The sequence below is a fragment of the Ostrea edulis genome, chromosome 7, assembly GCF_947568905.1.
Source record: "Ostrea edulis chromosome 7, xbOstEdul1.1, whole genome shotgun sequence".
In the NCBI taxonomy this organism is placed as follows: domain Eukaryota; kingdom Metazoa; phylum Mollusca; class Bivalvia; order Ostreida; family Ostreidae; genus Ostrea; species Ostrea edulis.
This window is the reverse complement of record NC_079170.1, coordinates 37,058,969-37,072,115: the sequence shown is the minus strand read 5'-3', so window position 1 is coordinate 37,072,115 and position 13,147 is coordinate 37,058,969. Positions and strand designations below refer to the sequence as shown.

The 13,147-nt window shown below is 34.4% G+C and overlaps 1 protein-coding gene across 3 annotated transcripts; it reads right to left on the bottom strand.

The window, feature by feature from the left end:
• Positions 1–530: 530 nt before the first annotated feature.
• On the bottom strand, positions 531–4,703 carry LOC130048079 (uncharacterized). 3 transcript variants are annotated; one of them, XR_008796910.1, is made up of 5 exons: positions 4,621–4,690; positions 4,096–4,168; positions 3,812–3,884; positions 3,458–3,615; positions 531–694 (listed from the first exon to the last, which is right to left on the bottom strand). XR_008796910.1 is itself a non-coding variant. In XM_056144220.1 (4 exons), exons 1-4 carry the CDS (start codon positions 4,690–4,692, stop codon positions 3,483–3,485), a joined length of 351 nt encoding a protein of 116 aa, XP_056000195.1. In that variant the 5' UTR covers positions 4,693–4,697; the 3' UTR covers positions 944–3,482. The 3 variants fall into 3 exon arrangements, 1 of the variants encoding a protein (XP_056000195.1); XR_008796911.1 differs by lacking the exon at positions 531–694 and adding an exon at positions 944–3,194 and having other exon boundaries at positions 4,621–4,703; XM_056144220.1 differs by lacking the exon at positions 531–694 and having other exon boundaries at positions 944–3,615; positions 4,621–4,697.
• Between the last annotated feature and the right edge of the window lie 8,444 nt (positions 4,704–13,147).

The window sequence follows — 13,147 nt, the reverse complement described above, 5'->3', positions numbered from 1 at the left end:
CTTGATTGAAGATTCATGGGGGTTCGTTTCGGTTTTGATCGTTTCATATTTCAATTACTAAAAGACAGTTTTATGTGCGTTTAATGTCATTTATAAAGTAAATATCTCTTCTTCCATTAAATTGAAGGACCACTTCTAGGGTATTGTCTCATTTAGAATGACCGTTATACGTACGCAGATATGGTATGTAATTACTAAATACTAAGCGTAACATACACCAAAGTCGATTGGTCGATTGATAGTATATTGTATAATATCCATCTTGAGAATTTTTCATTCATATGGATACGTCGTCATTGCCGGTGAAGGGCTGCAAAATTTATACCTACGCTCGGCGCTTACGGTCTTTGAGAAAGGAATGGTCTTTATCGTGTCACACCTGCTGTGACTCGGGGACTCCCTGTTTGCTTCTCATTCGAAGGACCACCCCATTTAGTCGCTTCTTACAATAAGCAAGGAATATGGAGCACCAATTATAACCTGGATCCGCACGGGACTAGACCAAAGTTGAATAAAGTTGAACTAAATACTACAAATTCGCAATTATATTTTGATTCATTCTTTCCATTCTGACCAGTATAACACACCTTTCGACAATATACGAAAGTTACAAACTTGATTTCGATGGCGATATAGTTCTCGCTATTCTGTCACTCCCTATGGGTCTATAACAATACTAGATGCAGCTATTTGGCTGAAATACAAGATCACACTTATAGTGGTTCAACACATAAATTCTTTGTGCAAAAATACGTTTTGATGAAAAGATGAAGATAACGAAAAGTGATCAATCTCAGAACTCCTATAAGGAATACAAAATAGATAGTTGGGCAAACACGAATCCTTGGGGATACCAGAGGTGGGATCAAGTGTATAAGAGGAATAAGCATCCCTTTTCGATTGATCACACCCACATGTATATTAACTTTAGTTAACTCATTCGTGATTTAAATCGACCCTTTATTAACGTGCATGAGTTATTCTTCATAAACATGAACATGTACTACTTGCTACAACGATATATCTTCATGTACACAAAACTTACAAACTTACATGATATTTTCAATTCTGATAGATAAACAGATAAACTTCGTTAATGTAAGACTGCCTGGACCCATTTCAAGAGACAAATTCTATAATGAAAATCTAAAACATAATCATATCCTAAACCTTTATTTACAGCAAAATCATAAACACTGCATTCATCATTTTCAAAAGTATAAATGCAATTATACCAAGGTTTAATATATTTAGAGATACTGACATATAATGTCTAAACACTTCCTTAAAAATCTAAAGTAAAATACCAGGTTTTCAAAATGTTTAAGTTGATACAATTTCTAGTAAAAACTCCTTGGAGATTCCACATAACATTGCGTTAATATATATAAGATGCACCATTACTCCCACTGGGAATGATTGATCATTTGTTTAGTAATATATTTGTCGAAATGAGCATCTGGTGCATCAAAATTGGTACCGTGTAAGATTTACATTATGACCCCTGGGTCGAGGCCTCTGCTGGTGGACTGTTAGTCCCCGAGGGTCTCTACAGCCCAGTAGCTAAGTACTTCGTTACTAGCTTAAAAATACGGATGTATATTTAATTGTTGTTATAAAATTTAGAAATTCATTTCAAAATGAAGGATTATCTCCCTCAGGCATAGCTCTTATCCTTAGACGAATATGACTCCATTTTTTTGACACACTGTGTTTCCCTATAATAGCTATAAACCTTCATTGTTATTTCGGATTTCAAACATTTCGGTTGAGCATTACTGAAGAGACATTATTTGTCGAAATGCGCATATGGTGTATCAAAATTGGTACCGTATAAATTTTACATTATGATCCCTTTTAAAACAGACAGAAATTATCTAAAATGTAAACGAATCATTTGAGTAGATGAATATGATGCATTTTTATTATATACAAAGTGATACATCCAATTAAATTGAGTGTTTTATTAAAATCACTAACATTAGTTTTAAATGCTTAGATCGACACTTTCAATCAGAAAATTGGAACAAGGACACACGTTAGCTAAAAGGTAGATAAACTGTAATCATGTATGACAATAATTAAATGTATCAACTTTCATCACAGTCTTACCGATAACATTGTCTTCAAATCAGAATATATGTAAATTTGCATGATTAGAATATCTCGAGATAGTGACCTTGGCAATAAAACATACAACTTATTTGCCCTTCATTTCCTACAATACTCAATTAAGGTAGTACTCTACATCGTCATAATGGCTGACTTACTTTAAAAACATCGATGAAAAAATCTATATCAGCAATATTTGACTTTTCCTTTTCCATTTAAATACCTAGCTGAGTAACTCAGTAGGATAGAATACTGACTGCTGAACTGTAGGTCCAGCTGGGGTTTTAAATTTTTTTTTAGATTACCTTCTACTAAATCTGTATTTTTTGACAAAATAAAGTAAATTTGAAATTTTTCAACTTCATAATATTGTTGTACATATCCTCCACTTTTCATCTACGTCAAATTTCTCTGGTGTAGCATACCTCCTTAATTTGAAATATCAATTCGCAACAGTCCAATCAAATATCGAATGCATATACTAAAGACTTTTCTCAATATTCCGTTTTGAATGGAAACAATCGAAATCATTTGTTGTTTAATAGCGTTAGGAAATGAATGAAATGTGTTTCCTGCTTTCAATTAATGCTCATGTATACCATCACGTGACAATGATATATGAAGATTTGATAAACAAAATTGTAACTTTGACATGATATCTAAATCGGATAACAATTAATCAATGCCATATTGAACGAAAATGTAAAGACCTGCCTCTGACCCAAAAACACTTTGGAGGTGTAATGGTGAAGATAACGAACAGTAATCAATCTCATAACTCCTATAAGAAATACAAAATAGAGAGCTGGGCAAACACGGACCCCTGGATATACCAGATCAATAGCCAACAAGGAACACAAACTTACCACAGACAAATAGAAAAAGTGAAGATAATAAATAGCAATAAATCGCATAACTCTATAAGAAATTAAAAAAATATTTGTTTGGCAAACACGGGACCCTTGACACTCCAGATGGGATCAGGTGTGCAGGAGGAGTAAGCATTCACCGGTTACACCCGCCGTGAGCTCTATATCTTGATCAGGTAAACGGAGTAATCCGTAGTCACAATCAGTCATTTTCTGTTAAAAATATCGATGGATTATATTTAGTACTCAGTTGAAATGTCATCTGTTTGTTGTCGTATTTCCTCCTTTACGTGTGTTTGAGTTTCATCGAATTGTGTGCATTATATAGTATGTGTTTCAGAGAGTTCTAAGTATATTTCATGAAAATTAGGTGATAGAACCAGGGAACGATATCTCAGATTTTGATGTCTATGGTGATCTGGAATATTTTCCTCTAAACAAAAGAAGATTAGGGTGGGTTAATCTACCTCTCTTACCCCGTAAATCTATGATAACGACAAATCAATGATTGATTAATGGAGCTTTCTCTCCGTCTCGTCGTCTCCTGCATCTGAAGACGATAAATCCGATGATACCAGCAATGATCAGGACGAGACTTATAAAGACACCCGCTATTATTCCCGGATTGACATTTCTAGAATACAAATATGAACAGTGGTATCAACTTAAATCTGTCTTCGTAAGAAATACAACGGTAATAGACTTCTTGTCTTAACTTTTGACTATATATGAACATATATAGTGGTATCAGCTTAAAATTATCTCTGTAAGAAATAGAACGGATACAATTATCATTATATGTTGATTTCTGAATGAAGTAATTGTCTTACGTTACACAGTAATATCGATGGTAATATCCGTATATATCTGTGATGTTTTTGTAGTAACATCTTGTCTCTGCATCTGTCGTACAAAGGTACTCATTTGAGTTAACGTTTTCGAAGACAATCGAATACGATAAACTTGTATCAATTTGTGACTTTGAGATTGATATCTTCCTAATTAATTTAATTAATCAAAGATAAACATGTGAGGACAAGCATTCACATCCTATGATATCCTATAATATCATTCGTTATTCAAGGTCACTTTCATAAGAATAATGTCTGTTTACCTGTAAGTAATAGTAGACAGATGAGAATAAATATATGTATGAATCTGTTCTTCATATTCCATTCAATGATAGTCTGAAAAAGGACAATCAGCAATGGAGTATGCAATATATTTTGTTATGTTTGCTTTTTAAGCATGTCAGTGGCAAAAATTAATGTTAGGTTCCTTGATTGACTCAGTGAGGAGACCGAGGATCCTTTTTCAAAACAATAAAAAATACACGAAACAATGCATTTTTGAAATTGTGATTATTCAGTATGATGAAAACTCATATACGGGTACTGGAATGGGGTTGACTCAAGAAGACGCTATATGTCAAATTAAACCTCACAGAAAAAAATGTTTACTGGCCCCTATAAAACGTATCAGTATCACACATACATACAATCCTACCTGTCATCAAAAGAAATGTGTGTACTGAAATGCCTATCAGCCATTAAAAATTGGAAAAGGAAAACGTATTTCAAATTACATATCTCCCATAATTTATTTAATTTATAGTGAACAAAAGCATGAGGAAGCTTACCATAGAAGCGGCATGTGGGTATACACAATACAACGCGGCAGCTATCGTGGTTTTCGTGCTATATATAAACATGAACGATAGTCATGTGATTAACAAACACAGTGATTTGGGTAAAACGAGACTTTCCAAGCACCGTGTAAAGATAGAAATTTCAACAGTTTCCTGATTTTTGTAAAATATACGAGGTTTTTAGAATCTAAAATTGATTTCATCACTTTTTGCAAATGTCGTAGCACAATACTTTGAAGTTTTTCTTTCACAGCAGTTAATCTTTTTCGTGAGGAACAAAGATGGCTTAAGTGAAACATTTACTGGATCCAGCAATGTATCTATGACTGTAAGGATTTTCATGAAGTATAAACATGAAAAAATCAAATAATATTAATGAAAGAATGTAGAGGTTTACATTCTTTTTCTTTTTCTTGTGCTTGGTCAAAGTCAATTCGCTTTTCGGCTTGAGGATCTGTTTAGTCTCATATGATTTCGGAAGTGGTTTGACGTTAAGGAATCCCTCAACCAATCGAGTATTACCTACATGTATTACCAAAGTTTGATTGGGACTTTGTCGGTCATATAATCACTCAAGGGAAGACATACTTGCCTCTCATCTCTTGAGGTGAATTCACCCCACCCTTTAATGATATTGTAATTGTAGAAGAGTTTGAGGGTAATGCAAATTCACTTGATAAACAGGATCAAACATACTGATTAGGACTTACGCATCTCGTCTGATCCCGACTCACAGAACCCCAACCAAACTTAGCCGATTTGTTTAGTTGGAGGAATCGTAATGACCCAGAAGGTTTGGCAACGAGATATCCATATGGAAGTTATTGAATAATTGAAATAGAAACATTAATTTTCGTTTGTGCTCTTCAATTGTGAAAGTTATACAAATAATTCAATGAATATATGCACCCACGATAAGTATGTTTTTCGGCATCACTTCAAAAAAGAAATTCAAGATAGCATTAATTCAGTATGAAGTGGCAATATGCATCCGAGCTACTATAGAACCATCGCACACAGTAAGGTGTATTGTTTTTGAATGCTTGTTTAATATGTTCTCTATGTTGTGTTGACAGCGAATGAGAAAAATAAAACTTGAAAAAGAAACAGTGATTTACACTCGTAGTAAGACAGATACTCATAACTGCATTAGTGAAAGTACATATACACATCAGGGGGAGGGAATAGGTATGTGGATATTCTACAATACAACACTGACACTATGTGATTCCGCTGGAATAACTTCCGATTATTCTAGTCATTCACAGGGTCGTTCCATTTCCTCCTCCTGTTACCAAAATACGTCATGCGTGTCATTGCAAAGTTAATGATGAGAAAATGTACACAAGTTTAGGGGGATCATGACTAGATGCATAGCTAAATATATCCTGAACCCCACGTGAAAAGTGCACGTATATAGCAAAGAGAAATTTGTCCCTGCCTCGGTCTGAACTCATAACCCGAGGGGCAGACGTCCAAACAATGTCTGGCCAACTCACTGGTCGGTTAAACTATTTACGAAACTTAAAATCTTTCAATTGCGATAGAATTATTGTTATGCTGTCATGATCTACAGGCCATTAACAATAGAAATGAGGTGCAGTTATTTAGCATAAATTTAAGAGGATCATACCTTAGAATGTGTCATACGTGTTCTTAATCACAAACATGCACATTTCATAATACTTCTTACAATAATATGCCACCCTACACATAAAGATTACATAATTATTATTGATTCTGATATATAAATCTCTGCTATCTTCACTTCTTTTTAGACAGATATTTTGTGGTTATATAAAACGGTCTGGATTCAGTTGAAGAGACATATTAAAAGAAACGTCTTGATTATTTAGGCCTTCACCTATCATAGACAACACAACCAAGCACTCTGTACTCTTCATTATCAACAGTATGTTTACACTTGTATCAAAATTTAATTTCTTTGGGAAGCACTGGTGTACACTGTGTAGCCATTTCTTTTGTATCCTATGAATAAAACCCTATCTTGAATTGTGACAGGAGGCAAATAGAGAAACAACAAGCTCTGCGTATATTTCCCCCCAAAACTGACTACGTTCCACAACCTGTAAGTTTTTAAAACATCAAAGATAAGTAGAAAGTCCTTGTAATAAGCGCATCCTCGGGTTGTTTGCAAAGGCCTTACCTTGAAAAGTGTGAGAGGACTATATTTTCTCAAAGTTAACTACGCTGAACAAGCCGTGATTTTCTTTACAATAGAAGAAAATCAACATCCAAGCCAAATGCACAAATTCATATAAATTTCTTATATATGAAGCTCCTTACATGAAAGCTATGGACATATCATGTGCTCTCAATGTAATATTACCTCAAAACTTACTAAGTTTGATAACTTTTTATTTTTCAAAACTTAAAGGAAAGCAAAATCATATGCAGTTCTTCAATACTCATATAAACAGTCTGTAAAATCAAAAGGTCCTCACCTGAAAACTGTGGAAGGCGTTAGACTTATAAATCAGCAACCTGCCATTTATTTATTTTTTAAAATTTTCATAAATATTTTAGTACTTAAAAAAGATTGCAAATCTGAGTCTTTTAGATATGTTGTGTTAGATATTCATATCATCCATCAAAACATAGCGACATTTTGACTCTAAAATATTTTATTTGGAAACAAAACGCCTTTCTATAATTCCGACAAAAGAGCACACAAATCATATAAAGCAAGAAAACTATTGATGTAAGCCACCAATTCAGCTGCAAATTTTGGGTAATTATTAAGATTACTTTACAGGCATAAGTACTTTCGATTACATATTTAAAAATTTGATTCAAGAAAAGAAATGGTCGAGTTGCTTTTAAATATGTTATCTATCATAGAGACAGCAGTACAAAATATACTGCGGAAAATGACATAAACTTGCCAAATGACGAAAGAAATCTTCAACAGAAGATTATTGGGGAAATCAGCTAATACAATATACATCAAAGTACCTTTAAAGCTAAATGACTCAAAGTCTGATTTCCCTCAAAGAAGACAAAATATCATAAATAATGTTACACTATAAGATGAAAAATCAAAAAGCATCAAAATAAGTCCAGAGCAAAAAGATGGCGCCTTTATTTATACAGTATAGCACAATCAGTTTAAGAACTACTTCACATCTTGGTCCTGAAAACATATATACATGTACAGACAGCAATATTATATAGATACATATGGCATGTCAAACGTTGCAATATTTGATCTTTTCCATTTGTATTGTATAATTTTCCATTTATATTCTACATTTTCCATTTGCATTGTATAATTTTTCATTTGCATTGTATAAATTCCATTTGTATTGTATAATTTTCCATTTGTATTCTATATTTTCCATTTGTATTGTATAATTTTCCATTTGTATTCTATATTTTCCATTTGTATTATATAATTTTTTCGTTTGTATTGTATAATTTCCATTTGCATTGCAAAATCTTTCATTTGTATTGCATACGAGGGATTGTTTATTTTGATTTGTTACGAAGGATTCCATTAGTTTAGGTCCCACTTATATTTAGCCGTCACCAGCTGCAGGTGACGTACCACAAATAGACTTACTATACTACATGTACGCGCACAGTGGCAGCAGTGGGTTTTTTAACGTGTCAACGCCTGTCGCAACACGGGATGTCTGCTTTTAAGGTCACATTATCCGAAAGATCTGTGATTCTCACTTTTAGATAGCAATGCGTATGGGAAAGTAATAACTGGTTTGATGCAGCCATGACACGAGTAGAACTCGAACATGCGACCTCACGGTTACGAACCAAAGGGTATATCCCTGAACTACCGCGATCGGTTCCATATAAGGACTAGTTGAACATACATGTAGCTAGCAATGTGGAATCTTGTGCCGGGAGACCCCCCCCCCCCCCCTTCCTTCACAAATATGTTTTTTTATATATAGATGTCGAAAAAAAGCATGCATGTACGTTTTATTTTATCAAAACGCACTTGTTCGGGGGGGGGGGGGGGGGGTCCAGGAATTGTGGTTACGGGGGCGCCACTTTATGAGGCAGGGGGTCGCAGAGAGGGGGGGGGGTGCGCCTTGAGGCGGCCCCCAGTGTGTCCAGGGGACGAAGCTTCTGGATTTTACAGATTTTATAGGGCTTGAAATATGTCATTTTTAATAATGTAAAATTAATAAAATGACGCAAATTTTAAGGGTTTCTAGAAAAATTAAGTTCTTTCAATAAAGTAATTCAAGAAATCAAAAGATTTTGGCATTCATTTCTCCGAAAATGGAAGAAATTATTGCTTCTTTTATCATTTAAATACATATTTCTAAACAAGATACCAAGATTTACCTTAAATTTAAATTGGGGGGGTGGGGGGTGGGCAGGGCGGGTGCGCCCCTCTTAAATCCGCCACTGACTTCGCCCTCCCCCTGTAGGCCCCCACCCCCTCCGCCAAGGCTTTGCACTGGACTAACTAAGGATCTTAAGACAGTCCCCAGACATCCAGCAGTTTACTGCATCCTTTCGTTCAGAATTATCTAGATCAGCCAGTGGTTAAATAGGAGACTAGTTTGAATATGCTGATCACATTAGACGCATAAAAGCGATCAATTAATTGGGGGGGGGGGGGTGTACGCCATTACACTTAGCAAATACGGTACATTCCTGCGAAACGTGGCTCCTGAACTTTACCTCTTCAACATCTCGCGCATTACCAAATTCGATAAATGATAACTTAAGATTAATCTATTGAATAGTTGTAACAAGCCAAACTCGATGTTAACAATTGGTGGGGACCCAAGGGCCGAATTAAGTCCCCCGAATCTACTGAATTCTGACTAAATAAAAATGTGCACGTTTTTTTTGGACAGTTCTATTTAAAAAAAATAATCGCGGGGGGGGGGGGGGGTCGCCATTACTATAGCTAGCTACGTATTTTTAAAAATAACTAGTCCTGCATGGACCTGGTCGCGGTAGCTCAGTAATATATCGCTTGGTTTGTGGGCGAGAGGTCGTGAGTTCGAGAACCGTTACTGCCATTGCCGCATCAAATCTAAGACATAAACAAAGACAGTGATTGCTCCTTTGCCAAACACTCGGCATTTAAAAGTGAGAATCACGGGTCTTTCCGTAATGACCTTAAAAACAGATATTCCGTATCGCTGCACAGGCGTTGGCACGATAAAGAACCGTCATTGCTACGGCCCTGTGTGCTAAGCACGTCTACAGATGTGGTATATCAGTGACGTTAACCAATGAAATCCTTCGTAACAAATCAAAATAAACATTCCCTGGATACAATACAAATGAAAAATTATACAATGCAAATGGAAAATATAGAATACAAATGGAAAATTATACAATACAAATGGAAATTATACAATGCAAATGAAAAATTATACAATGCAAATGGAAAATATAGAATACAAATGGAAAATTATACAATACAAATGGAAATTATACAATGCAAATGAAAAATTATACAATGCAAATGGAAAATATAGAATACAAATGGAAAATTATACAATACAAATGGAAAAGATCAAATATTGCAACGTTTGACATGCCATAGATACAATATAAAATAGTGTATGAAAGTATGTTATATACATACATGCTATCTACATACACAAAACTGAAAACAAAATAGAAATGTTTATATTCTTAATTTCCAAGGTGATGATAAAACTAAGATAAGCGGGAGTACAGGTTTCCAATGCTGGGTGATGTTTAAAAAATCCTGACATATTATCCATAACTGTGAACCGCAAATTGTAAAAGATTTGTTTTCAAAGATTGTGTCTCTGCCCTCTGGATACATAATGAATTAATCTGGTAGATCTACTAACTAATAACTATATTGTACATGTATATGTCAGGTAGGAGTCGTCCTCTAGTGCAATGAATAAGGAAGATAAAGATTTTTATATATCTACGACTAATTTCGTGAACATATTAAAAATCTAAATAATCGGGGTTAAACCATGTAAAATTTTGAAGAAAAGAATGATAGTTCTAAACAAAAAATAGTCGGATAAAAACACCCATTTAAGGTGTTACGTTGCATCATTTCGGTTGTAGGTGTATAATATGTCTACTTATGATCACGCCAACTTCAAGGCCGTTTTTGATTTCGTGTTGCCCCCAAACAGTACAACAGTGGATGATATAAGGAAAGACAATTGTATTAACGATTTTGAGTAATAATTCAGTTGACGGAAATTAACATGATCTAGACAACACACCTATCTTGCTTGCAAGTTGTTTTGATAAAATTTCAACATGTTCAGACCACATGAGGCATCTGGCAATATAAACACCAATGATACACTCTCAATAACAATATTGTCCACTAGTATATATATATATATATATATATATATATATATATATATATATATATATATATTCTACAATTTCTTAATTGCACTTATTGTCGTCATTACATATATGTGGAATTTTTAGCGAGACACAAATTTTGCGATTTTTCCATAAAAATGTGTATACAATATTTAGCGATAGCTAACTTCAGCGACATTAGATTTCCGGGGAAGGTACCAATTATCTCTACTATGGAATAAATCATTAGTGATCTTCAATTTTAGCGACCTCATCACTCTCGCCAATAATTTCAAAATTAAATCCCCTCTAAAAATTCTGCTTATTGCTTATACAGTATATGCAAATATTGTTATTTAATTCGATATTATGTGATAAAATAATCAATTGATAAAGATGTCTTTGGATATAAATTATTGAGATTATTATTCTATAGTGTAGACGTTGACACGTTACCACGGTCGTCTTTCTAAAATCATAACATACAATTGACCGTCTCTTGCTGGCCGATGACAATTGAATGCTGATATCACTTTTTCGATGGTGAAATTATGCTCAGAATGAGGTGCTTTAACGAGTCATCAAATACAATTTTGGTGTAATGAGTCACTGTAAAGTCAGCATTTCGCAACTTTCATGGTTGCAATAACAATATAATTTGCATATAAAACTAGGATCATTTGACCTTCAAAAACTAAATATAAAAAAGAAATCATTTGAAAATACAATTTTCTGAATGTCCAGTTCACAATATTCCAACTAAATATCGAAAACATCTAGTAGATTTTCTTTTATTCATGGTTGCAATAACGATACGATTCGCATATATATAACTAAGATGTTATTGATATGGATATTTTACTGTATAGGTCAGAAGAGTGGATAGAAGCAGGGAATGTTAACCATATCTCAGAATGCTAATTCACAATAGTTTCCTCTGATTTTCACAAGAACGTCATTGTGGGTTACCAAATCTCTCTCTCTCTCTCTCTCATTATCACAAAGTAATGTAACTATATGTAACGATAAATCAATGATGGATCAAGACAGCTTTCTCTTCACTTCGTCGTCTCCTGCGTCTGTAGATGATACAGCCGATGATACTACCGATAATCAGGACGATGCCGACCACGACACCCGCTATTATTCCCGGGTTGACAGTACTAAAAAACAAATATCAACAGTATTAAAATCAAAAGTGTATCTCCATAAGATATACTGATTGTGTTGTGTCGATTTGTAAAACATACAGCCAAATATAAGTGTCTTACGTTTGGCAGTAATACTGCTGGTAATATCCGTATATATCTGTGTGGTTTTTGTAGAAACATTTTGTCTCCGCATCTGTGGTAAAAAGTTCTTCATTTGAGTTTACGTTTTCGAAGATTGTCAAGTACGATAAACTTGTATTAATTTGATATCTTCCCAATTAGTTTAACGATAAAAATGGTAAGATATGAAGATATGTGCTCTCAGATTGTATGATAGCATTCGTTATTTAAGAACATTTTCTTGACAATAATGCCTAATTACCTGTAAGTAATGGTAGACAGATGAGAAGAAATATTCCTATGGATTTGTTCTTCATAGTCCGTTCAACAATAGTCTGCAAAAAGGAACAATTAGCAATGAAGTATACAATATATTTTGTTGTGTTTGCTTTCAAAGCATGAAAAGGTGAAGATAACGAACAGTGATCAATTTCGTAATTTCTGTGAAAATACAAAGTTAAGAGGAGGGATAACAAGGACCCCTGGACACATCAGAGATGGAACCAGGTGCCTAGGAGGAATTATCATCCCCTGTCGACCGGTTACACTCGCCGTGAGCCCTATGTCTTGCTCGGGTCAACATAATAATCCGTATTCAAAATCAGTGTGTAAGGAACGGCCTAACAATTGGTATGAAATACGTCAGACAGTATTGATTTAATGACATGCTGTATTTGTAAATTAGATCGTAATAGCGACAATATAATTTGCGACATGCTGGCTTTAAATGAGACTGTTGAAACCCCTGTAGCATCAACTTATTTTTTAGCAATCTACCTCGATTTAAAAAACTGATCATATGGAGAACATGCTTGTCCCTATCGAGAAAGAATTAGATAAAATATGTTGAAAAATCGAACAGGGATATGGAATCAGTATTAACTCAAGACAATGCTATGTGTGAAGTAAACCTCACTAAAGCATGT